This window comes from Aplidium turbinatum, chromosome 10, assembly GCF_918807975.1.
Source record: "Aplidium turbinatum chromosome 10, kaAplTurb1.1, whole genome shotgun sequence".
Taxonomy (NCBI): domain Eukaryota; kingdom Metazoa; phylum Chordata; class Ascidiacea; order Aplousobranchia; family Polyclinidae; genus Aplidium; species Aplidium turbinatum.
The window spans coordinates 16,427,988-16,455,965 of NC_137481.1; the positions used below are offsets into that span (position 1 = coordinate 16,427,988).

General features: G+C 38.1%; 1 protein-coding gene across 1 annotated transcript; it reads left to right on the forward strand.

The window, feature by feature from the left end:
- Positions 1-15,498: 15,498 nt before the first annotated feature.
- LOC145778297 (uncharacterized) lies at positions 15,499-19,168 on the forward strand. Its single transcript, XM_082589759.1, has 5 exons — positions 15,499-15,558; positions 16,745-16,927; positions 17,754-17,914; positions 18,387-18,511; positions 18,981-19,168. The coding sequence occupies exons 1-5, from the start codon at positions 15,499-15,501 to the stop codon at positions 19,166-19,168; spliced, it is 717 nt and encodes a 238-aa protein (XP_082445885.1).
- Positions 19,169-27,978: the final 8,810 nt, after the last annotated feature.

Here is a 27,978-nt window from a genome sequence, read left to right on the forward strand (position 1 = left end):
AATGCTGCCAATATGAGTGGCAAGTATAACGGTATTCAAGCTCTTCTGCGCGAGAAATGTAGTGTAGCTCATTATGTCCCTTGCACAGCACATTCACTTAATTTAATCGGTAGCCTAAATGTCCTGTAGAAACATGCCGTTCTGCCGCCGAGCTTTTTGAATTGTTGCAAAGCCTTTACTCATGGCTCGTCTTGTCTACTCATCGTTGGCAAGTCCATCGAAAATTCCTAGATGGTTTGCCTGTTTTGAAGACATTATCTGATACAAGATGGTCAGTTAGATGTGAATAATGATGCAGTTCTTCTTCTATCGAGTCTTCTAAAGTTCGTTGATACACCACAGATTGACACATTCTTCCGCAACGGAGTTATAGGCCTACAGTGACAGGTCCCACCTACTGCACCGGGTGGCAAGCCGAGGGCAAACAAGAAGGTGATCCGCTGCATAGGCGTAGCCAGGGGGGCGAAAGAGGCCATGCCCCCCCCCCAATTTTCCAAGTTTAGATTCCAAAGTTGAGCCCTTTGTTGAAAATATAATAAAGTTTGTAGAAATTTATATCGTTTTCCAAGACATCTGGCTATTAGGCCTAACACCCCCAAGGACTTGTTTTAGACACACAAAAAGACACCAATAAATTTTGCAAATCGTAAATCGCGCAAAATTTACGCGATTTACGTTTCTTTGAACTAATTTGTGGAAGCAATTTCAGAATGGCTTAGGTTACTCTGTTGGGTTTTTGCGTAGTTATTGAGTTTTTGTGTAGCTGAGTTTTAGTGTTCTCTAATTTTAGCCGCAGTTTTTGCCCGTTTGTGTGTAAGAGCTATCTTTAATAAGTTAATAGCTGTTTATCTGCTAATAAATTTCATACAAATATTACCCTAAAAGTGTTTTCAGAAAGCGCTATAATCCATTGTTTGAGTGTAATTTTTCAAAAAATTTTCGGGGGAGCATGCCCCCGGACCCCCCTAGAATACGCGTGCCTTCGGCACGCTCATACCCCCCTACCACTTTTATTGCTTCAACCCACCAGGATATGCCACTGCACATCAAGTGGCGATGGCTTTAAATCAAACACTTTGTTGTTCTCTTCAAAACATCAAATACTTGGCCCCCCCAAAAAAAATTTTCTGGCTACGCCACTGGTCCGCTGTTTGGGGCTCGGTGCCACAGATACATGTAACTGGGCCCGTGTCAATAGCCCCACTCCACCATTAATTATTAGCGAAAAATGTCACTTGATAAGGGTCCCCACTTTCAGCTCAGCCCAGGGCCCCATAAAACCTTAATCCGGCTCTGGCTTACACCATATCTCGTAATTCAAGATTTAACGATTATGTAATGTTTCACAGGTGTGACAAAGGTAGGCTTACCATACGTCCCGTTTTAGGCGGGACAGTCCCGCTTTTGAACGTCTTGTCCCAGCGTCCCGACTGTTTTGTCTGCCTAGCCTGCTTTACACAACTTGATAGTTCAGATTTAACTTACTTGTCATAGCACTTGTAGTTGCGTGGCGGACCAAAAGAATCCAAACAGCGAGACACGAGTCATTTATATACTAGCACGTTACGGCAGGGGCGTATCCTCAATGGAAGCAAGGGAAGCATTGCTTCCCCTGTCAAAATTGAAAAAAGAGAAGCTGATATTTTTCAGTAAAACGATTTCGTAATTTCTTTACCTAAATGCGATTTAGAACGGTTTTTAACTCATGCCCCCCGTATGATTTTGAACTCGGTTTTAATTTTAAAAAAGTTGGAAGCCAACGGAAGCGAAGATTCGTATTGCATCCGTTGCTCTCGTTTTTGCAATAAGAAGAAACAAGTTTGAAAGAAAGGAAAAAAGCAGCGCAAAGTTTTCGCAATTTACGTTTCTTTTAACTAATCGCTGGAAGCGATTTAAAAATTGCTTCCAGTCGCGGGGTTGCCAGATTAGCCAAATTCCGCGAATTAGTTTTTTTTAAAATAACTTTTCAAAATGCATAATAATCAGTATTTCTCTAATATTGTAACCTTACCAGATGAAACCATATTCAACATTGTTCAATACATGTTCTATACTTGTTTAATACTCGTAATGTGGCGGATCAAAACTCATCCGCTACTTTTATAGGCTAACTTGCTATTTTTTGGGCTACTTTCAGAATTATTTTTGCTACAATTTATTAAAATCCACTACAAGTTATAAAATATATATGTAAATTTTATTATTTTTGATAGAAACAGGTAAATATATCCATTTGGCCTTTTTTGTCTAATATTTTCCTTGTTTTGGCCTTTTCTTTGTATTATTTTGGCTTTAAGACTTTTTTATAGTCTGGCAACTCTGCTCTGTTGGATGTTGTGCCAGTGAGCTATGTAATGAGAAAATCTAGGGCACTGTTATGGTTATAATATTCAATTCAATTCAATTTATTTTTCTTTGTCGGAAAACAACAGTAATGATAAAGTTACAAATAGTGAACGGGAACAAAACCAACAAAAGGAAAAGGTGGCAAAACTACAAAAGTTTTATTTTACAAAAGTTAATATCGGCCTTGTAAGCAAAAGTTTGAGCCAAATGTTGGCTTTACACTGTTATCCTGGCTGGATAGACTTTGGAATAAGACAGGATATGTGAGGTCTAAGCTAGACTTGACTTTGTAGCTGAGTTTTTGGTGTTCTCTAATTATAGTCGCATTTTTGCCCTTTGCCCGTTCGTGTGTAAGAGCTACCTTTAATAAGTTAATAGCTGTTTATCTGCTAATAAATTTCATACAAAAATTACCCTAAAAGTGTTTCCAGAAAGCAGTATAATTCATTATTTGAGTGTAATTTTGCAAAAATTTTCCGGGGGAGCATGCCCCCGGACCCCCCTAGAAAACACGTGCCTTCGGCACGCTCTATTCCCCCACGAGTTTTGTTGCTTCCCTTGCTCAACCAACCAGAATACGCCACTGCGTTACGGGTTTCCAATACAGATTATGTAAATACACAGACACTACATTTCTTTCCTTTTTAGAATCAAACACTATTTCGAAATGTAGTCAACAGATCAAGAATTAAACATAACAGTTCTGGTTAAACACAACACAGTAAATTACATAACAAAGTCTTTAAACCGTTGCGGTGGTTTGATGTTGCGATGCGGCCTTGTTAAAATAACAGCGTCAGTAAGGTTATCAGGCGAAACATTTTGTTCAGGTATTACATCAGTTGAATCAGAGAAAGCCTCAGTCGAGACATTATGTCTCGAACACACATCAATGGTTAGGTCATTGTTTGAATCATGAAATTTCTTAAAGGCATAGGCTACTAAATGAAATTTTCAAACGGGAATTAAGCATTAAAATGCGTAAACTGAACACTCAAGAATACATTTCATAAAAAATTAATGAAAAAAAATTGTTTTCAATGGCGCTGGCAAGGCGCAAAGTCCAGTGTTTCATTTATTTTTTATTTTTTGCAAAGTGACCAAGAAGTGGAAAAACTGCTCGAGAATACGTCACCAGCGACAGCAGTAGCTGTAGCGATATCAAAAGTCTTTTCGAGCGTTGGTTGGAAAGTTCAGACGTGTTGCGTTCTAAGGATTTTCTCATTGATTCAAGGCCTGGACACGTTGAATCCATGTAAAAAATGCTGATTACTCCACGCCTTCTGAATTGCCTAGCTGAAATCGTTTCACATGCCTTTGTGGAATTTGCCTTCAAAAACTTGTTTTTTTACATTGATTGAAGGCCTGAATACGTTAAATCTATGTAAAAGAGGCTGATTTACTGTTTGAAGAACAATATCTGCCATTTGAAACTCACGCAGTAAAAACTCTTGCCCGATCAGCTGATTGCTAGTCGCTGGAGACGTAGGCTGCTGAAGCCCATTCCCGTTTTGAAAACTCAGACAAAAGCACGCGCGAAATGGTGATCAGGCCGCAAAGGGGCCAAATTTTTTTCAAAATCGTTTTATGGTAGCATGTTAAACACAAAGAACGTGGAAAATCGCCAAGTCAGGTTTTTCCTTTAGTATGACTTTAACATGGGTTACGTTTCTTTTATACTTTGCGTCATCATTTTCAACAATCACACAATTTTCATGCTTCTCTGTGACAATAAACGGATCTTTACGAAAGGTAGTAGAAAGTTTATCACGGCCATGTTGTTTCAATAGTACAGTGTCACCAGGTTTAATATCAGCTTGAAGTTGAACTGCACCACGTCTACGATCAGCATATAACTTTCCCTTTTCCTTCATTTCTGAATCTCTGTCACGAACAGACTTAGAATCATGGTCATAAGAACGATCAATGCATGGTAACTTAGTACGCAATTTTCGTTTGAACAACAATTCGGCTGGACTAACTCCAGTCGTTGAATGTGGTGTAGAGCGATACATAAGTAAATACGAATACAATTCATTTTTCCAGTTTTTTCCTTCAGCTTGTGCTATTTTAATGCGTTTAAGCAATGAACGATTTTGAATTTCAACTTCTCCGTTGGCTTGAGGCCATAATGGAGTTACTCTACGATGCAATATTCCACATTCGCTCAAAAATGAATGAAATTCGTTGCTAATAAATTGCGGACCATTATCAGAAGTTATTGAACAAGGTAAACCATGCGTTGCAAACATTTTCTTTAAACTTCCAATCACTTTTTCACTAGTAGGCCTAACTGTTTTCATAACATCAATTTCAAAGTAACGACTAAAATAATCGATCACAACAAAAACATAATCACCAGAAGGCAAAGGTCCCATTAAATCAATAGTAAGATCTTGCCAGGGTCCTTCCGGCAAGTCGGTACGTTTCATGGGTTCAGGGGATACAGGTTTTGAAACAAGTTGACACCCAAAACAATTTTTACAAAAACGATCGGCATCTTTGTCTATGCCAGGCCACCATACTTTGGTACGAAGACGTCTCTTCATGACAACGATACCAGGATGACCCTCGTGAGCTAACGTAAGAACATGTTGTCTCAATGTTTTTGGAATCACAATACGTGTACCTCGTAATAGAAGACGGCCAATGACAGCAAATTTACTTCGAACTGTTAGATAAGATTTACATTCAAGTTCACACCAGTCGTTCGAAAGAATGCAATCCATGACATTGCGCAACTCAAAATCAGCGTTTGTTGCACGCTCGATGTCACGTGTGCTCATGGCAATAGGCGTCGCTTCTTTTGCTACAAATTTCACATACTCATGCGTGTCATCAACGTGTTTGCATAGCACTTTTGAAGAAAATAAGCGAGATAAGCAATCAGCAATGTTTTTCCTCCCTGGGATATACTTCATTTCATACTGATAAGGCATTAATCTTAAAATCCAGCGTTCAATTCTAGCATTTGGCTTGGAGTGGGGAGTGAAAATGAATTTTAACGGTTTATGATCGGTCAATAAATCAAATCTGCTCCCATACAAATAAACATGAAATCTTTCGCATGCCCACACAATAGCTAAAGCTTCTTTTTCAGATTGCGAATATTTACGTTCAATTTCGGTCAAAGTACGGCAAGCATAACTAATAACATAATTTTTCCCATTTTGGTTTTGCACCAGCACTCCAGCTAAACCACAAGGACTAGCATCAGCAATTACTTGAGTTTTAGCATGTTTGTCATAATAACCCAAAGTTACACAATTGCACAATAAAGATTTTAGCTTTTCAAAAGATTGCTGTTGAGCTTTATCCAATGAAAATCAACACTTTTACGAGTTAACATACGAAGCGGTTCCGACACCGTTGCTAAATCAGGTATAAATCTAGCGTTATAATTCACCAGTCCTAAAAAACTTATTACTTCAGCAGCATTTTCAGGTGCTCTTGCTTACTTAACAGCTTCAACTTTTGCCTCTTCCGGGTCAATTCCTTTAGACGACAGCACATGTCCCATAAATACAAGTTTGTCTTTGTTGAATTCGCACTTTTCTTTGTTCAGCGTGAACCCACTATCTCGAATTCTTTCAAGTACCTTCTCGAGTCTTCGGTCATGCTCTTCTTGAGTCGACCCGTACACGATAATGTCATCAAGGATATTCTTGACTCCTGCACAGCCTTGTAGCGTTTGTTGCATTACTCGTTGGTACATCTCCGGAGCACAACTAACTCCAAACATCAGTCTCTTGTATCGATATAATCCTTCATGCGTCACAAATGTAGTAATATTTCTAGAACTAGATTGTAATTCAATTTGGTGATACGCCCATTTGACATCTAGTTTAGTGAATACCTTGCTTTGGTTCATGTCATGCAGCACTTCTTCAATAGTAGGCATCGGGTGACGTTCTCTTCTGACAGCTTTGTTAGCTTGGCGCATATCGACAGTCTCATCAAGAACAAATCATTTTCGTGTTAAGGTAGGCGATGTTGAACAGCTTCAAGACGTAAAATCTGAAGCTGAAATGATTTCTGTATCACTGAACGGTTTCAATTGTATTGATAGTGTCAACTTGAAAACTGGTGCTGTTTTAGCTAAACGGGAACTATTTTTGCTTGACAACTGAACCTTAACTTCAAAATCTGCGTTGGCCAGGCATAGGATGTTGTATCCAACATAAGTTATCTGGGAAAATTAAAGGTATCAGTCCAAGCACGATTAAAGAAAGTAAATCCTGTATATTTTTTGTTTATGGATCATCATCATCAGTCATCATCTCCGCCCTCAGCAGATTGTGCATCAACATGAGTTATTTGCTTCTAAGAGTGGCGATTTTGAGCCAGCTCGCCCAGTGTCGCCAAGTTGAGTCCGGTCCATGATTGGATGTTGTCTTGCCATCGTTTTGGTTGTCTGCCACATTTCTTTTTCCTTCTACTTTTCCTTCTGTGCAAACTTTGCTGATTCCGAATTGTGATCTTTTAGTGTGGCCGAACAGTTTTAAAACTTTTGATTTTATTAACTTATTGCTACAATTGAATGTAATTTTGTCATAGTTAAAAGATCTTCTGTTTTCGTGTGGTCAAGTAGCCTTTTGTTGGTCATGCTTCTCATGATGTGATTTAGGAAGGTAGTGAGTTTTTTCTTTAGCCTATTTGAGTTTTTTGTTTATGGATGTTGTTGCTTATATCTAGTTGGAATTCATAAAGTTGTCTACAGACAGCGTTGTTCAAATGTCTTATCATTTTTGAAGTAATTGATCATCTGTAAGCTAGTAGCATCTTTAAAGTTATAGCCCAGTCAGAGGAAAAATTTTGAAAAATCTAAAGAAAGCTGTCCTATCATCTTGCAAAGAAAATTGACTTCGAGAGGGTAATCAAGGCGTGGTGCAGACAAACCCAATGCTTTACATTACCCTTTTGCAATTGAAGACCAAAAATAGCTTAATCGGAAGCTAAGTCAATGCTAAAGTAGCCTACATTACAACTAGCAGTTTTAAATTTATGACTGCTTTGCATTATGTGGATTACGATCCTAAACAAGATTCAATGATGAATTTAATGAAATAAAGGAAGATGTAATCTAAGTAAGAGAAAGCTGAGAAGAGTAGGCTACTACTCGCAAGCTAAAGTTGCAGTGGCAACTATAAATTTAAAAGAAAATGATTTTCTATTCCTGAGGACAGAACGCTTTTATAACTCCACTTAACTAGCTGAACCATTCGAAGGAAATGTATTCTACCGTACATTGCAAAGCATTCGATAGTTGTTGGAATGAACAAATGTATCAACAAACTCAAACATATCGTCGATGAGTTTGAAGTTCCATGAAAATTTCATCGTATGTCTGTTGTGCAGTTGCGGGCAGGTGGGACAAATTTAAACCATTTGTAGGCTACAACAATGACATTTTGCAAGACATTTTAGATGAGTTGGTAGCCTACTTTTCACAGAAAGCCACACAGCAAACTTCAGCTGCAAACCATCAGAAGGAACCACCCCATAATCTCTACACAAGGAATCATTGATTGCAACTTTCGAAAGGTTTTTCCAAATAGTTTTGTTCTGATTTTTTTTTGTGTTCCAGTAGCTACCTCCAACGGTTGCGCTTTGAAAACGTGGTTTTAGCAATTACTGAAATTTGTAAAGAATTGTTTGCGCTCCAGTAGGCCTATGACTCAAAACCGATTGAAAAGCCTAACTATACACGATGTGCATCAATTCAGATGTCGCAAAATTTTATTATTTGATGCTGTGATCCGTAACTTTGCATTGCAAAAAGTCCAGAAAGGGTTGAATTCAATCAGGGATGTCCAAATTTCGGCCCGCGGCCAACTCCAGCCCACGAGACGTTTTTGTATGACCCGCGCCTGTTGTTGTACAATGTGCTATGTTTGGCCTGCAGACACACAAAAATCATATAAATTCAACTTGCAGTTTTCAGAAAAATTATTGTGGCTGTTGGCCCTCTAACACTTATTATCAAATCTGGCTCGCGTGGGAAAAAGTTTAGACACTCTTGAATTAAATGCTTGGTTGAACTATATTCGTTGCCTGTAGGCCTATTGTGTGTTTACAAAGCTTTCTCGACAAAATAGTTAGCCTCAATGGCATTTTTGCTGCAAGTGTAATCCTTTCCGAGATGTACGTATACGCCGCAAATTCTACGCCGCAGTCTTGCGGCGTAGAGTTTTTATTTACGCTAACGCTTGCGGCGACATTTTCTTGGATAGTTTGCGCTTGAGGCTACGCCGTAAAGTTTTCGCGGTTTTTTAGCGCATAGCGTCAACGTATACTTTTTAATGTTTTTTTTCGCTACAACACGCCAATACCTTCCAGCACTGCAGTTGAAAGAATGTTTTCAATGGGCAAAGACATAGCCTATTGGAACCAAAACACAGCAAAATGTCAAATGAACACTTTCAAATGCTTGTGTATCTTCGTGAAAATTCAAAATAAAACTTGTTTGTTTCGAGTGGTTTATACCGTGTGAATGTTTGGCACCTAGCAAACAAAATTAGTTTACGCTAGTGTATGCGCTGACGTTGACGCCGCCAACTTTTTTTACAAGTTACGTTGACGCATACGGCATATGGTTTTTCGAACGTTTGCGTTTATGCTGACGGCGTCAATATATTTTGTAAGCGCGTAGCCTACATCACTGAATCCAGTGATTAATTATTATTGATGATTTTTACATTGAACGAAGTTCTTTTCATGCTGAGGAAAGTAGGCTAATTTCAGCTTAACACGAACATGCAAAGCAATATTTGCTAAAAAATATTATGGGGCCCATTTTTCGTATTGTTTCCCGACCGGTGCTGACTTCTCTCGGAGGCCCTGGATGAGAAGGATCGAGAGTGACATTTAGCCTACAATGATTGAGAAATACTTGGAACTACGCACTTCATTTAAGATTTTGTTGATTATGTAGTTGGTACATTTTTACTTTAGTACTAAAAATGGGCCCCCTCAAAAGTGCAAAAACAAAAAACTAATCGTTTTTCCTTTACAATGTTTTGCTAGGGGGGAAACTGGCCCGACTTCCCCCCCCTCTCGGAGCCACTGGGCCTATGTAATAATATCGGAAAATGTAAAGTTAAAAAATCACAGCTAAGTGGTCTTGGTCTTTGGAGGCGTACCGTTTTGAAGTCACAAAAATATGGTAAGCCTAGACAAAGGTGATGCAATCTTTGCTTATTTCTAGCAACAGTCCATGACGTCAGGTTCAGTAGACAACGGTTCTATGCATAGGCGTAGCCAGGGAGGGGCGAACGGGGCCATGGCCCCCCCCAAATTTTCAAAGTTTGGATTCCGAAGTTGAACCCTTTGTTGAAAATATAATATAATTTGTATAAATTTATATTGTTTTCCAAGACATCTGGCTATTAACACCCCCCAGGACTTGTTTTAGACACACAAAAAGACACCAATAAATTTTGCAAATCGTAAATCGCGCAAAGTTTACGCGATTTACGCTTCTTTTAACTAATCTGTGGAAGCAATTTCAGAATCGCTTACTCTGTAGGGTTTTTGTGTAGCTGAGTTTTTTGTGTTCTCTAAGTTTAGCCGCAGTTTTTGCCCGTTTGTGTGTAGATAAGAGCTACCTTTAATAAGTTAATAGCTGTTTATCTGCTAATAAGTTTCATACAAATATTACCCTGAAATTGTTTCCAGAAAGCGTTATAATCCATTATTTAAGGGTTATTTTGCAAAAATTTTCCAGGGGAGCATGCCCCCGGACCCCCTAGAATACGCGTGCCTTCGGCACGCTCTAACCCCCACCAGCTTTATTGCTTCCCTTGCTTAACCCACCAGGATGCGCCACTGCACATCAGGTGGCGATGTCTTAAATCAAACATTTTGTCGTTCTCTTCAATTCATCAAATATTTGGCCCCCCCCAAAATTTTTTTCTGGCTACGCCACTGGTTCTATGTGACGTTTGATTTGAAGATTGTTCGTAACAAACACGTCTCTGTGCTCAAACATTAGCTTGGTTACGTTTCCTCTTGAAAGCCACCGAGTATTTAAATGAGAAAGAAGTAGGCCTACGTGATGGTCTGCAATTGCATTCATGTCAGTGCACTGCACAGAGGCTTAAATAATATGGAGTTAATTTAATAACAATTTCCTCCCTAACGCTCTAGTCTTGGCCAACTTACTAGGCTTAAAAAGGTTTACAATGTTATAGCCAAATTTCCCCCTGAAAATTGCAAAATTCGGTGCTCTTTTACAATTCGCTCTATTGGTCAACTGGATGATGATGTCATCATACGTTCCACACGTTGGAATAGACTATTATAAAGGAGGAAGTACGGGGTGGGTTAGTAACACGGAGTTCTTTTAATTGGCTGTCGTTAAATGTTTTTATCATTTAAAGTAAACTTTTGATAATGGTTTGAATTTGGTCAAGTTTTGGTGGTCACCAGATAGAGCTAGTACTATTTTGGGACTTGGTACTAACTTAGTTGGTTAGATCTATGCATGTGCTTTCAAACTTCAAACGATAGCAAATTTGTTGAAATTGAACAACAAATGAAATGAAGAAATGGGAGACAATTTTCTTCAGGTGGTTTTCAGTGCATTTCCAAGGTTCCCGAAATAATGTTAATATATAACCAAAAAGCGACGTCTGGCCCCAAATTAAAGTCTGAAAGTAGCCCTAAAAAGCACAAGTGGTAAACCAACATTTTTTGGCGCCAAACCCAACTAAAAGTAGCCCAATTACAGAGAAATCGCCCAATCTGGCAACACTGAACTATAAAAGCTATTGTTAATGCTATTGCTATTGCTTATATGATAAACTCATTGTCAATGTGGTTGTGGACAAGTTTAAAGACTTGGGGAATAAATTTTTCAATGGAGTTCTTAAAAATTTATATGATTTATGTTTTCATACTTTGTCGATAACCACTTTAACAAGAAAAAATTCAGCCATTGTCACTGAAACCTCGAACCAATCATAAGCTACGTTTTCCATGATGTGAAAAAGGGCAAAAAGAAGATAATACAAAAGAAATCAAGTGATGGATTCTCTGTCAGTTAGTTGGCTTTGGGGAAAGGTTAGGGCAGGGCCGTAGCATCAAAGAATGTGGACCGCTCCGAACATAAGTTCAGGGCCCCTTACTGGTAATGTACCACGCAGAAACTGGAATGCGGTAGCGGTATTTATTTTACAGGGTGCAACCTAGTTCGTACCTTGAACCATTCGTACAGTCAGTTCGTACCCTGAAAAGATCAAGAAAAAAATTTAAAAAAGCCGAAGTCGCTGATCGCAGTTTAATAGCACAATTTAGCTGAAGTCGCTGATTGGAGTGTTCCCAAACAATTTGAAACAAACTCGAGGGTTATGGATAGCAGAAACTGCGGTTAGCGGAAACTGCAGAAAAATGTTTGCGAAAACTGCGATCAGCGATGGTTAGGGTTAGAGCATAGATTACTCGGTGCTGGTTTAGGATCGGCCGCCTTGGTTAGTGACGTCACAAAAATCTGTGACGTCATGCAAAAAAACGCAACTACTTTTAGGAAGGGTGCAAAAACGCGGAATAGAAGTAAAACCGGAATGCCTATTGATTTTTATATTTGTAGGCTATTTTGTAACAATTCTCAGCAATTCAATTTTTACAATAAAAATACCAAACCAACACAAATTAAAAGAGTATGTCTTGTTTTATTAACCTAACAACTTTCACGTTTATATGTTATCTACAAAACGAGCAATCGTTGTTCAAACATAACCGCTCGACGAAGCTTTTTTCCAATGCATTTTTCAAGGCGATTCGATCGTGGTTCAGTATAACCCGCCCACAGTTTCATGTGATCGATAAATACTGCCTCCACCAAATGTGCTGTAGCTTGCTCATTTCTGCTCGGATTTGAGAAATTTTACTATCGTTGGAAAGCACGATACTGCATCTATCCGAATTCATTAATTGCAAGTTTAAAGTAGGTATTATATTGATCTAGCGCTAACTTAAACTTTACTATTTTGTACCAATTCTCAGCAATTCATTTTTTACAATAAAAATACCAAACCAACACAAATTAAAAGAGTATGTCTTGCTTTATTCACCTAACAACTTTCACATTTATATCTAATCCACAAAACGAGCAATCGTTGTTCAAACGTAACCGCTCGACGAAGCTTTTTACCAAAACAATGCAAACACAAAGCGATCAGTTTCGAGTGTTCATTACAAGCCGCCCCCAGTTTGATGCGATCGGTGAATACTGCCTCCACCAAATATGCTGTAGCTTTCTCATTTCTGCTCGGATTTTAACAATTGTACTATCGTTGTATGGCATTATGCTTCATCTACCCAAAGGGATTAATTGCCAATCTAAAGTAGGCACTATATTTATGTAGCGCTAACCTAAACTTTACTATTTTGTACCAATTCTCAGCAATTCAATTTTTACAATAAAAATACCAAACCAACACAAATTAAAAGAGTATGTCTTGTTTTATTAACCTAACAACTTTCACGTTTATATGTTATCCACAAAACGAGAAATCGTTGTTCAAACGTAACCGCTCGACGAAGCTTTTTTTCAATGCATTTTTCAAGGCGATTCGATCGTGGTTCAGTATAAGCCGCCCACAGTTTGCTGTGATCGATGAATACTGCCTCCACCAAATATGCTGTAGCTTGCTCATTTCTGCTCGGATTCTAACAATTTTACCATCGTTGGATGGCATTATGCTTCATCTACTCGAATGGATTAATTGCCAATCTAAAGTAGGCATTACATTTATGTAGCGCTAACCTAAACTTTACTATTTTGTACCAATTCTCAGCAATTCATTTATTACAATAAAAATACCAAACCAACACAAATTAAAATTGAGTATGTCTTGGTTTATTCAAATGTTAACTTTCACATTTATATCTAATCCACAAAACGAGCAATCGTTGTTCAAACGTAACCGCTCGACGAAGCTTTTTACCAAAACAATGCAAACACAAAGCGATCAGTTTCCAGTGTTCATTACAAGCCGCCCACAGTTTGCTGTGATCAGTGAATACTGCCTCCACCAAATGTGCTGTAGCTTTCTCATTTCTGCTCGGATTTGAAAAATTTTACCATCGTTGGAATGCACGATACTGCATCTATCCGAATTCATTGGTTGCAAGTTTAAAGTATGCATTATATTGATCTAGCGTTAACTTAAACTTTACTATTTTGTACCAATTCTCAGAAATTCATTTTTTACAATAAAAATATCAAACCAACACAAATTAAAAGAGTATGTCTTGCTTTATTTATATGTTAACTTTCACATTTATATCTAATCCACAAAACGAGCAATCGCTGTTCAAACGTAACCGCTCGACGAAGCTTTTTACCAAAACAATGCAAACACAAAGCGATCAGTTTCGAGTGTTCATTACAAGCCGCCCCCAGTTTGATGCGATCGGTGAATAGTGCCTCCACCAAATATGCTGTAGCTTTCTTATTTCTGCTCGGATTTTAACAATTTTACTATCGTTGGATGGCATTATGCTTCATCTACCCGAAGGGATTAATTGCCAATCTAAAGTAGGCACTATATTTATGTAGCGCTAACCTAAACTTTACTATTTTGTACCAATTCTCAACAATTCAATTTTTACAATAAAAATACCAAACCAACACAAATTAAAAGAGTATGTCTTGTTTTATTAACCTAACAACTTTCACGTTTATATGTTATCCACAAAACGAGAAATCGTTGTTCAAACGTAACCGCTCGACGAAGCTTTTTTTCAATGCATTTTTCAAGGCGATTCGATCGTGGTTCAGTATAAGCCGCCCACAGTTTGCTGTGATCGATGAATACTGCCTCCACCAAATATGCTGTAGCTTGCTCATTTCTGCTCGGATTCTAACAATTTTACTATCGTTGGATGGCATTATGCTTCATCTATACGAATCAGTTAACCCTAATTCACAAATAAACACTGGAGCCATTAACTGAATGTTTAAACTTTACTATTTTGTACCAATTCTCAGCAATTCATTTTTTACAATAAAAATACCAAACCAACACAAATTAAAAGAGTATGTCTTGCTTTATTCACCTAACAACTTTCACATTTATATCTAATCCACAAAACGAGCAATCGTTGTTCAAACGTAACCGCTCGACGAAGCTTTTTACCAAAACAATGCAAACACAAAGCGATCAGTTTCGAGTGTTCATTACAAGCCGCCCCCAGTTTGATGCGATCGGTGAATAGTGCCTCCACCAAATATGCTGTAGCTTTCTCATTTCTGCTCGGATTTTAACAATTGTACTATCGTTGTATGGCATTATGCTTCATCTACCCGAAGGGATTAATTGCCAATCTAAAGTAGGCACTATATTTATGTAGCGCTAACCTAAACTTTACTATTTTGTACCAATTCTCAGCAATTCAATTTTTACAATAAAAATACCAAACCAACACAAATTAAAAGAGTATGTCTTGTTTTATTAACCTAACAACTTTCACGTTTATATGTTATCCACAAAACGAGAAATCGTTGTTCAAACGTAACCGCTCGACGAAGCTTTTTTTCAATGCATTTTTCAAGGCGATTCGATCGTGGTTCAGTATAAGCCGCCCACAGTTTGCTGTGATCGATGAATACTGCCTCCACCAAATATGCTGTAGCTTGCTCATTTCTGCTCGGAATCTAACAATTTTACTATCGTTGGATGGCATTATGCTTCTTCTATACGAATCAGTTAACCCTAATTCACAAATAAACACTGGAGCCATTAACTGATGGTTTAAACTTTACTATTTTGTACCAATTCTCAGCAATTCAATTTTTACAATATAAACATCTAATCGACAAAAAAATTATGTGATTTAACAAGTCACGGATTTGCTGATTGGGTGACTAGACTAAGTTGTCAGATGTCCCGCTCTCTTGTGACATCACAAACCGGCCTACTTTTTTTGATTGTATGAATTTTTGAGACTGCACATAAAGGTTTCTTTTGCATTTTACTATACATGCTTCGGACATTCAAAAATAATGGCTTCCAGAAATTTGCATGAACTAAATTACAGTGATATGCACTCAATGGGAGTGTTTTCTTCCACAAGCAATGCAATTGCATGGTTAGGGAGTACAGATTGCTTGCTACAAGATGCATTTGCCCTAAATGTGGAAGCAACATGTTTGATGGAGTGAAAAGTAGTGTCGCGGATGGAATAGTGTGGCGTTGCAGACAAAAGGTAAGAGTTAAATCAGTTTCCAAAGAGTCTGATAAATGTATTTTACAATGTACAATGCCCAGTCGGGGGCCGCAGATAGTGTTCTCGCGTGTTGCATGCGGCCCGCGGGCTGCACTTTAAACACTACCGGTTTATGGTTACTTTGATTCCGCTTAATGACCTTTGTTATGTTGTATTGTTGCTCATGCCAACGCAGACGTTTCACTGAATTCTACTTCTCTCCATAGGTGCTCACTGCCCATGAAGAGAAATAGGGGGAAGGCGGGGCAAGTTGTGCAACGGGGCAAGTCCCTGTTTGAAAGGAAATAAAGAGCGTAATGAATCTTTAACGCCGTTATTATATTTTACCTATAATGCCTTTGAAGCCTTGAATCGCAGTTATCAGATTTTTGGGCAGGTCAGGCTTGATCAACGATATAAGGTGTTTAGGTCTTAGGATCTGAATTCGGATGCAAACAAAATTTTGATTTTTGGGATGCACAGTAGAACTAGTCAAACTTTAGCAGTAGGGGTCAGTAGACATGATGTAGTTGTATTTTTGCAGGTAAAATTTCTTCGTGCATTTGTTAGTTTACTTGAAATTTTTTGTTCTTTAAAAAAAAGTGTGAATGGGGCAAGTTGTGCAATTGATGACGGGGCAAGTTGTGCAACTGTTCGTGTAAACCGCCTTTGTTAATTTACAAATGTTGTAGCCTATTAACCATTTTAACACAGTTTCAAAGTCTGGAGATAGTGAATGAATGTAAAAATAGCTGATTTGTTAAATTGTCTGTACTTTTGCTGGCCGTAATATGTTGCTCCACTTTCCCCTAGACCCTACTGTTGCTCAACTTACCCCATGGTGCTACACAGCTTGCCCCATGGTGCTGCACAACTTGCCCCGGAAAAATAATCCGGGGCAAGTTGTGCAATCGTTACTTAAACTTGAATACAGTGCAAAGTAATAAATAAAACCAACCAGTTTCTGTCTTAAAACTTGGTTTATTAGCATGTTTTTGAAATGCAATACTTGAGTCTTCGAAAAAGTTAGTGAAATAAAAAAGATTAGATTTGAAAAAAAACCTGCTCAACTTGCCCCGCCTTCTCCTACCGGAGACAAAGTTATATTTAACCTTAAAAGTTTAATTATATCTTTGAAATTTTTTTTCAATATTTAACCATTTTTATTTATTACATTTCTGTGTAGACTTGCAGAACCACGAGTTCTATTCACAAGGGTTCGTTTTTTGAAAAATCTAATTTGAACCTCACAACTGGCATTGAATTAATTTTTCTTTGGGCCGAAGACGAGTTACTACAAAGAGGAATTCGTCGCTATGCGAGAGTTAGCAAAGCAACAGTGGTGCAGTGGATGGCTTTTCTACGTGAGGTTTGTTAATTTAATGCAGCTATAGGTTATATGTTGTACCAGTGGCGTAGCCAGGAATTTTTAAAAAGGGGGTTAAGCCCGACGGCGTCTTCGCCAAAGGCGACACTCAGCGGCGGGGGATATGGGGGCCTCCCCCAGAAATTTGTTAAAAATTACTTTGAATTTGGTGCATTCTGAAAGCATTTTCAACAAAAATGTGGGTATAAATATTCCTGTAAAATGGTGCTGTACGGTGGCATAGCAAAAGGATAACATCATGTTTTCTTGGGCATTTTTCGGTAATAATGCTAAGTCTCTATGTTTTCTTGTTGCTAATTCCTGGCTGAGATATTTGAATGCTTGGTATTGGCAAAACTCGCTCTTTCAATGCAGTTTCGTTTAAAATAAGGCAAACTTTGTTTTAGGGACATAGAAACTGAAAGCATTATTCTCAATGTCGTGACGTCACACGCGTGCCAAAGGGGGAGTTGTAACCCTCCAATTTAAAGTAGAGAATAATAAATCGTTTTAGAAATTTTAGATTGACTGTTTAATTATTTTGGATTTGATTCACTGATTTTTGATTAAACTGTTAGTGAATTTGCTCAATGTACACTTGCAAAACTAAGATTGGCCTTGTTATAGCTATTTTTTTTTTGAAATGTGTGAAGGTACGCCGAATGACAATAAGACCTCTGCCGGTACGCTGTATAAAAAAGTTTGAGTAGCACTGATCTACGCCACTGCCCAATCGTTACGTTGCTAAGGTTTCAAGGGGATTCTAGCCTAGCTCTCGATTACGCCTTTGAGGTAGTTTCAATAGTGATATATTTTGGTAACGTTGCAGGTCTGTTCTGAAGATCTGTTGCGAAATATCCATCAGATCGGTGGACCGGGGCACGTCGTGGCCATTGACGAATCTCTCGTCGCACGACGGAAACCTGGGAACGCACAAGGGCGTCCAGTGCCCCAACAGTGGATGTTCGGTGGAATTGATACCACAACAAAGTAGGTGACAATACTAACATGTCACGTACTTTCTTGATATGTTTGATTTATCTAAGTCCAAAATATCACTAACATTCTGGTATGGGGTAAGAATTATATTCTAACTAAACAATTTCGAAATAAAAAGCAAAGCAATTGAGCTTTTACGGTCAACGACCTGTTATTTTGGCGCCTTCAACCTCTGAAACATGCTTAGCCCAACAAGATTTTACATTGCCTGTTTCGATCGGAAAGAAGAAGGTTACTCAGCCTTGTTAATCGTTAAGTTATGATAACAGTTTTCAGTCAACATCTTTGTGGTGAAAATTCTGCATGGTAATAATTGCTTAGTGGTTAAGTCTAGCGAACACAGTTGATACAACAATTGGCCAATATCTTGTAATCGATAGGCTACTTGTTATTTGTAGACAATAAACTATGATACGTCAATAAACACCATGTTTAAAGTGGTTGTAATTCCAATTTTTGTTAGGGAATGTTTCATCAAACTGGTGCCACGCCGAGACCGAGCCACTCTCGAGGCGGAAATTGTACGCTACATTGCTCCTGGCACTGAAATCCATTCCGACGAATGGGGCGCATACTCCAATTTATCTAGTGAGTGTTTGTTTCTCTTTCACTTTCATTGCAAAGATGCAATAAAGTCAATAGGCCTGTGTTAGCCTAGTGTCCCCGTTAAATAAATAACAAGGGGCTGCGTCTAATCATCTGCAGTTCTCGACACGTAGACTAACCACAAGTTTCTTAGTGTATTTGATAGAAAGAATTTCAAGAAGTTTTAATGACCGTAGCCTAGTGATACGGGATTGTGGGTAATAATCGTCTAAACGAATTTATGTCAAAACAATCATTTAGCATGCTACTTGCCAGATGAATGGAACGTTTTGTAGCAAATCTTTTAATTTAAAAAAGGATTATAGATCATTTTGAATACATCATTTTTAATAGATCATTCATAAAACAAAACATTATAGCCTAATTATACAGCACTTCATATTGCATTTTTTAGATCTTGGATATGTACACCAAACAGTTAATCACAGTTATCGATACGTGTCTGCCACAGGAGCTCATACCAATCACGTAGAAAACATGTGGCTCAACAGCAAAAGGAAGCTAAAAAGAATGGGGGGTACCAGCAGAGATATGATTCCTGGCTATTTGGATGAATTTATGTGGAGGCACCAATTCGCACGGGAACAGTACTTTCCAGAAGCTGTTCGAGCCATTGCCGAATCATATCCGCTGCTGTAGTATCCCCAACGCCTATTCAAAAGCTCTTTTTAGGGCTACCAAAACAGCCCTTTTTAGGGCTACTCAACAATACAAAGAGTAGTCCATGTTGTGCGAATTTTACACTTAAAAACGACAAAGCTTTCACAGCCATAACAGAGAAATTGTTTCGTTTGTTTGGGTAGGTATGCTATAGGCTACTCTCTAAACAATTCTGAGGAGAGAGAGTTTAAACTTGAATTGTGTTGCGTGTACTTTGAAGTGAAGAAGTTACCAAAACGGCTAGCGTCTTGCTCTTGCTCTAGCTGTGAGAAACATCAGTTTGTCCCATTATGACATTTATACTGTAACACTTTTGTCTTGAACGCGTTGCGACAACATAGCCCACTGTACAGACAATGACACATCACAGATGCAATACAACAAAAGCCGAGACATATAATCAGTACATTGACAAGGAGGTATATTTTTTGGACTCGGACTCGAGATGATTTGAGGGTCCCGCAACCCTTCCGAGAGGTCCTGGAAATTTAAGAAACTAAGTCGTATATTTATACAAAGTGCGTTTTTGTTAGAAGTGCCTTGATTAGGGGCCCGCTAATCTCATGGGCACCGAGCAGGTGCTCCGAGAGGGGGAGGGAAGTCGGGCAACTTTCTCCTCTAGCAAAGTACTGTAAAGGAAAAACGAGTAGTTTTTCGTTTATTTAAGTTTGAGGGGGTCCCATTTTTGCCACAAAAACAATAGTGTACCAATTTAAAAAATTAACAAATTTTTGGATGAAATAGGCAGTTCCAAACATTTTTCGATCATGGATAGATGCTACTTCAGATGTTTCTCATCAAGAACAAATCATTCCGTAAAATGGGTTGACATTGGCCATCAAGGGTGACTTTATACCAAACAAAAAAAAGGTTACTGGTTAACTTGAGCAACTTAAAATATTTCTGCAATATTTTGGTAATTTGCATAGGTTTGTAAATATCCTCTTTTGTGTGTTTTCAGAATTTTTTAAGAAAAATGTGAATTCAGTTGTTCACTCTGGAGGATCCAATATGGCCGCCAAATAACACCAAAAAATAACTTTGCAAACTTTTACCTGGCACGCCAGTGTCTGACCATACTGGGTATGCCAAGCATTGACAGAAAGTAGGTCTTAGCTCTAGGTTCAGTATTAATTATGTAATTTGGCTGCTGAGCATTTGCTTCTTTCACCTAGGTGGCTATAGTCACCCCTTGACATGTAGAAAATATGGGGTGACTTTGGCCACTTTTGTATGATGTTAATCCACTTTTTGTCGTTTATTACAGGATTTTAGTTGTGTTAGTGATCCATTTTCATCAATTTTGGCTTGATGGAGTGCAGATTAATATTTCAAAAATTGACATGCCTATAGGAAATACAAACGGAAACCAGGTGCCAGGCCATATATTAGTGGTACATTTTCGTTCGATTAACTTGATATTTTATACGTAATCACGAGTGCTGATTGTTGAAAGTATTTTAAAAACTCTGAAAGGGGCCAGTGACACCCCTTTTTGGGGTTGGCAATGAGCATGTCTTGAAAAAAGATTACTGCTTATAGTTTTTTTAAAACACTGGAGTGAAAACCACTTATAGTTTTTTTTTTTTTCTAACTCTACGCATGGACCAAATGACTTCAAACTTGGTAACATGTAAGGGCTCTTGATAGCCCTCAATATGGGTTAATTAAAGTTTTCTCCCAGAACCATTGTAAAATTAAAGTAAGCGGTGTCTCATAACTGGACCAAAGTCACCCCATTCTACTTCTCGTATTAAGACAGGCGATGTTAAACTGCTTCAAGACGTAAAATTTGATGCTGTTAAGACTACTGATTTCTGCATCATTAACGGGTTTCTATTGTTTAATCTTGAAAAGTGGTGCTGCTGCGTTTGGCTAAATGTGTAGCCGACTATTTTTGCTTGACCAACTGAATCTTGACTTCAAAAACTGCGTAGGCCAAGCACATTGATCCAACATGTCTGAAATAATTAAAAATGTTCAAGCAAGATTCAATTAAAAGGAATTAGTAAACACTTTTTGCCTATTGTCTGCATATGGATATCATTGCTTAAGTCTGTTTGGAGTTCATGGTGTTGTCCAAATGTCATATCACTTTTGGAGTAAGGGAACGTTCAAATATTACGTTTCCGAATTTTTGACCCCCCCCCTCCCCCATGTAACGCCAACGTAACGCTTTTTTAAATCCCCCCCTCCCCCATGTAACGCTTTTTCACTACGAATTCAGCACAAAAAACTACCATTCCGTACTCGAAAGCGTTACGTAACGTTTTGCTTGAACCCCCTCCCCCCCGATGTGACGCTAACGTAACGCTTTGCATAAACCCCCCCCCCCCCTCCCCCTCGAAGGCGTTACGTAATATTTGAACGTTCCCTAATTGATGTTATAATAGTAAAGTTTAAATTAGCGTTAGATAAATGTACTGTATACCTTGGACCAGTGGCGTATTTAGAAATTTTGTTAGGGGGAGGCCAAGACATTGTGTCAGTCAGCCGCGCAGCGGCTGAATCGGCGGCTGGAGTCCAATGGGGGTCTGGGGGTAGTACACACGGGGTAGTCAACGGTAGTACACAGAAAGCTCAAACTTGATGAAAATGGCAGTTAATTGGTTTAAATTTATTCTACTTGGGTTGAAATTAGACTTGTTTGAGCCTTTAAATAGGGGTGGGGTATATCAAAATGTCATATGATGCGTCAGAACGGGGGGAGGGGGTTAGCTGAAACTGTCAGATAAGGGGAGAGAGGGTCCAAAATCAAGAGCGAATCCGCAGAAGTAAGTTACTGTTCCGATCAATGAACCAACAAAAGATATGAAACACTTTAGAACATAAACAATAGGTTAGTCCTCCCGACCTCGAATACCTTTTGAACATTCTCTGCGATTCGCAATGACAATTTACAGTTTAATACGATGGCTGTGCTTGGCAAATATATCAATGACTGCATCATACTCGAGTACAATATCCTTATTTAAATACATCTGAGCTAGACCATCCAAACGTGGCTCGGTCATGGTCGTGCGGTAATAATTTTTCAGGTACTTTAGTGAACTGAAACATCGCTCATTGGAGGCAGTTGTAACTGGAAGCGTAGCAAAGATTCGAAGTAATAATTTATGGATAATCGGATAAGTGCCGAGTTGTTCAGCCGCTTGATACGCATCCACAAGAGTCGCAGGTCGTTTATCCACAGAAACTGCAAGCCAATTCGCTCTCCATCTTCGCAATTCAATAGTAGCTGCAAAGCAATTGCTTGGTTCAACATCCAGCATTCCATGGTAGAAATCGAAAATCTCGTCGATCGTGCAGTCCTCATCTTTATGAATCAATGAAGGCAGAAATGTGCTGACTTTAAAAGCTGAGCAGTGCTCATTGAATCTATCGTGAATTTGTGCCATGCAATTGTCAAGAAAAGGAAGAAAAACTGTTGATAAATTACATTGCAAAAAGTATACCCCGCCCCCCGCGCTAGGATGAGTCATCCAAGCAATTAGTGCGCTACAACTTTTTTTTTTGCAAAATTTGTATTTTATTTTTTTACCTGATCATTAGGGGGAGGCCATCGTCCTTTATCCTCCCCCCTAAATACGCTACTGCCTTAGACAATGGACATGCAACCAATTGATTCGGGTAGATGCAGTATCGTGCTTTCCAACGTCAGTAAAATTGTCAAAAAAGCTTCATCGAGCGGCTATGTTTGAACAACGATTTCTCGTTTTGTGGATTAGATATAAATGTGAAAGTTGTTAGGTGAATAAAGCAAGACATACTCTTTTAATTTGTGTTGGTTTGGTATTTTTATTGTAAAAAATGAATTGCTGAGAATTGGTACAAAATAGTAAAGTTTAAGTTAGCGCTACATAAATATAATGCCTACTTTAGATTGGCAATTAATCCATTCGAGTAGATGAAGCATAATGCCATCCAACGATAGTAAAATTGTTAGAATCCGAGCAGAAATGAGAAAGCTACAGCATATTTGGTGGAGGCACTATTCACCGATCGTATCAAACTGTGGGCGGCTTGTAATGAACACTCGAAACTGATCGCTTAGTGTTTGCATTGTTTTGGTAAAAAGCTTCGTCGAGCGGTTACGTTTGAACAACGATTTCTCGTTTTGTGGATAACATATAAACGTGAAAGTTGTTAGGTGAATAAAGCAAGACATACTCTTTTAATTTGTGTTAATTTGGTGTTTTTATTGTAAAAAATGAATTGCTGAGAATTGGTACAAAATAGTAAAGTTTAAGTTAGCGCTACATAAATGTTATGCATACTTTAGACTGGCAATTAATCCATTCGGGTAGATGAGGCATTATGCTTTCCAACGACAGGAATATTGTTAAAATCCGAGCAGAAATGAGAAAGCTACAGCATATTTGGTGGAGGCAGTATTCATCGATCACGTGAAACTGTGGGCGGCTTATACTGAACCACGATCGAATCACCTTGAAAAATGCATTGGAAAAAAGCTTCGTCGAGCGATTACGTTTGAACAACGATTGCTCGTTTTGTGGATTAGGTATAAATGTGAAAGTTAACATATGAATAAACCAAGACATACTCTTTTAATTTGTGTTGGTTTGGTACTTTTATTGTAAAAAATGAATTGCTAAGAATTGGTACAAAATAGTAAAGTTTAAGTTAACGCTACATAAATGTAATGCCTACTTTAGACTGGCAATTAATCCATTCGGGTAGATGAAGCATAATGCCATCCAACGATAGTAAAATTATTAAAATCCGACCAGAAATAAGAAAGCTACAGCATATTTGGTGGAGGCAGTATTCATCGATCACAGCAAACTGTGGGCGGCTCATACTGAACCACGATCGAATCGATTTGAAAAATGCATTGGAAAAAAGCTTCGTCGAGCGGTTACGTTTGAAAAACGATTGCTCGTTTTGTGGATTAGGTATAAATGTGAAAGTTAACATATGAATAAACCAAGACATACTCTTTTAATTTGTGTTTGTTTGGTACTTTTATTGTAAAAAATGAATTGCGGAGAATTGGTACAAAATAGTAAAGTTTAAGTTAACGCTACATAAATGTAATGCCTACTTTAGACTGGCAATTAATCCATTCGGGTAGATGAAGCATAATGCCATCCAACGATAGTAAAATTATTAAAATCCGAGCAGAAATGAGAAAGCTACAGCATATTTGGTGGAGGCAGTATTCATCGATCACAGCAAACTGTGGGCGGCTTATATTGAACCACAATCGAATCGCCTTGAAAAATGAATTGGAAAGAAGCTTCGTCGAGCGGTTACGTTTGAACAACGATTGCTCGTTTTGTTGATTAGATATAAATGTGAAAGTTAACATATGAATAAACCAAGACATACTCTTTTAATTTGTGTTGGTTTGGTATTTTTATTGTAAAAAATTGAATTGCTTAGAATTGGTACAAAATAGTAAAGTTTAAGTTAGCGCTAGATCAATATAATGCCTACTTTAAACTTGCAATTAATTAATTCGGATAGATGCAGTATCGTGCTTTCCAACGATGGTAAAACTGTTAAAGTCCGAGAAGAAATGAGAAAGCTACAGCATATTTGGTGGAGGCAGTATTCATCGATCACAGCAAACCGTGGGCGGCTCATACTGAACCACGATCGAATCGATTTGAAAAATGCATTGGAAAAAAGCTTCGTCGAGCGGTTACGTTTGAAAAACGATTGCTCGTTTTGTGGATTAGATATAAATGTGAAAGTTAACATATGAATAAACCAAGACATACTCTTTTAATTTGTGTTGGTTTGGTATTTTTATTGTAAAAAATGAATTGCGGAGAGTTGGTACAAAATAGTAAACTTTAAGTTAACGCTACATAAATATAATGCATACTTTGGATTGGCAATTAATCCATTCGGGTAGATGAAGCATAATACCATCCAACGATAGTAAAATTGTTAGAATCCGAGCAGAAATGAGAAAGCTACAGCATATTTGGTGGAGGCAGTATTCATCGATCACAGCAAACTGTGGGCGGCTCATACTGAACCACGATCGAATCGATTTGAAAAATGCATTGGAAAAAAGCTTCGTCGAGCGGTTACGTTTGAAAAACGATTGCTCGTTTTGTGGATTAGGTATAAATGTGAAAGTTAACATATGAATAAACCAAGACATACTCTTTTAATTTGTGTTGGTTTGGTACTTTTATTGTAAAAAATGAATTGCTAAGAATTGGTACAAAATAGTAAAGTTTAAGTTAACGCTACATAAATGTAATGCCTACTTTAGACTTACAATTAATCCATTCGGGTAGATGAAGCATAATGCCATCCAACGATAGTAAAATTATTAAAATCCGACCAGAAATAAGAAAGCTACAGCATATTTGGTGGAGGCAGTATTCATCGATCACAGCAAACTGTGGGCGGCTCATACTGAACCACGATCGAATCGATTTGAAAAATGCATTGGAAAAAAGCTTCGTCGAGCGGTTACGTTTGAAAAACGATTGCTCGTTTTGTGGATTAGGTATAAATGTGAAAGTTAACATATGAATAAACCAAGACATACTCTTTTAATTTGTGTTGGTTTGGTATTTTTATTGTAAAAAATTGAATTGCTTAGAATTGGTACAAAATAGTAAAGTTTAAGTTAGCGCTAGATCAATATAATGCCTACTTTAAACTTGCAACCAATTAATTCGGATAGATGCAGTATCGTGCTTTCCAACGATGGTAAAACTGTTAAAGTCCGAGCAGAAATGAGAAAGCTACAGCATATTTGGTGGAGGCAGTATTCATCGATCACAGCAAACTGTGGGCGGCTCATACTGAACCACGATCGAATCGATTTGAAAAATGCATTGGAAAAAAGCTTCGTCGAGCGGTTACGTTTGAACGATTGCTCGTTTTGTGGATTAGATATAAATGTGAAAGTTAACATATGAATAAACCAAGACATACTCTTTTAATTTGTGTTGGTTTGGTATTTTTATTGTAAAAAATGAATTGCGGAGAGTTGGTACAAAATAGTAAAGTTTAAGTTAACGCTACATACATATAATGCCTACTTTGGATTGGCAATTAATCCATTCGGGTAGATGAAGCATAATACCATCCAACGATAGTAAAATTGTTAGAATCCGAGCAGAAATGAGAAAGCTACAGCATATTTGGTGGAGGCAGTATTCATCGATCACAGCAAACTGTGGGCGGCTCATACTGAACCACGATCGAATCGATTTGAAAAATGCATTGGAAAAAAGCTTCGTCGAGCGGTTACGTTTGAACAACGATTGCTCGTTTTGTTGATTAGATATAAATGTGAAAGTTAACATATGAATAAACCAAGACATACTCTTTTAATTTGTGTTGGTTTGGTACTTTTATTGTAAAAAATGAATTGCTAAGAATTGGTACAAAATAGTAAAGTTTAAGTTAGCGCTAGGTCAATGTAATGCATACTTTAAACTTGCAACCAATTTAATCGGATAGATGCAGTATCGTGCTTTCCAACGATGGTAAAACTGTTAAAGTCCGAGCAGAAATGAGAAAGCTACAACACATTTGGTGGAGGCAGTATTCATCGATCACTGCAAACTGTGGGCGGCTTATAGGCTACTGAACCACGATCGAATCGCCTTGAAAAATGCATTGGAAAAAAGCTTCGTCGAGCGGTTACGTTTGAACAACGATTGCTCGTTTTGTGGATTAGATATAAATGTGAAAGTTAACATATGAATAAACCAAGACATAATCTTTTAATTTGTGTTGGTTTGGTATTTTTATTGTAAAAAATGAATTGCGGAGAATTGGTACAAAATAGTAAAGTTTAAGTTTAATGCCTACTTTAGACTGACAATTAATCCATTCGGGTAGATGAGGCATTATGCTTTCCAACGATAGGAAAATTGTTAAAGTCCGAGCAGAAATGAGAAAGCTAGAAGGCACTATTCACTACAAATATTAAAAAATCAATAGCCTTTCCGCTTTTACTTCTGTTCCGCGTTTTTGCACCCTTTTTAAAAGTAGTTGCGTTTTTTTGCATGACGTCACACATTTTAATGACGTCACTCACCAAGGCGGCCGATGCTAAACCAGCACCGATTACTCTATGCTATGGTTAGAGTTAAGGTAAGCGGAAACTGCGGAAAAATGTTTGCGGAAACTGCGATCAGCAAGGGTTAGAGCATAGATTACTCAATGGTTAGGGTAAAGGATAGCAGAAACTGCGGAAAAATGTTTGGGGAAACCGCGGAAAAATCTTTGCGGAAACTGCAATCAGCGAGGGTTAGGGTTAGAGCATAGATTACTTTATGATTAGAATTAGGATAAGAGTTAACGGAAACTGCGGAAAAAATTGGAAACTGCAATCAGCGAGGGTTGGGGTTAGAGCATAGATTACTGTATGGTTAGAGTTAGCGGAAACTGCGGAAAAATGTTTGCGGAAACTGCGATCAGCGCACTTCGGTTTTGAGCTATTTTTTCTCTCGATCTTTTCAGGGGAAAATTTTTAAATGATTGCGGAAACTGCAATCAGCGACTTCGCCTTTTTTAAAAAATTTTTCTCGATCTTTTCAAGGTACGAACTGACAGTCCGAACTGTTCATGGTGCGAACTAGGTTGCATCCTATTTTACACAACATGCAAGGTTCATGTTATGTAGGCTGTACACACTTACACAGTAGAGGGCACAGTTCCGCTAAATGCAAATTAATGAAGCTAATGCTTTCGTTAGTAGATTAGCTGTAATATTGTAACTGCAAATTGTTCAAACTCTTAAAATCTCTCCATAAACTTTGTTTTTGTTTAATATTGTAGTTAAT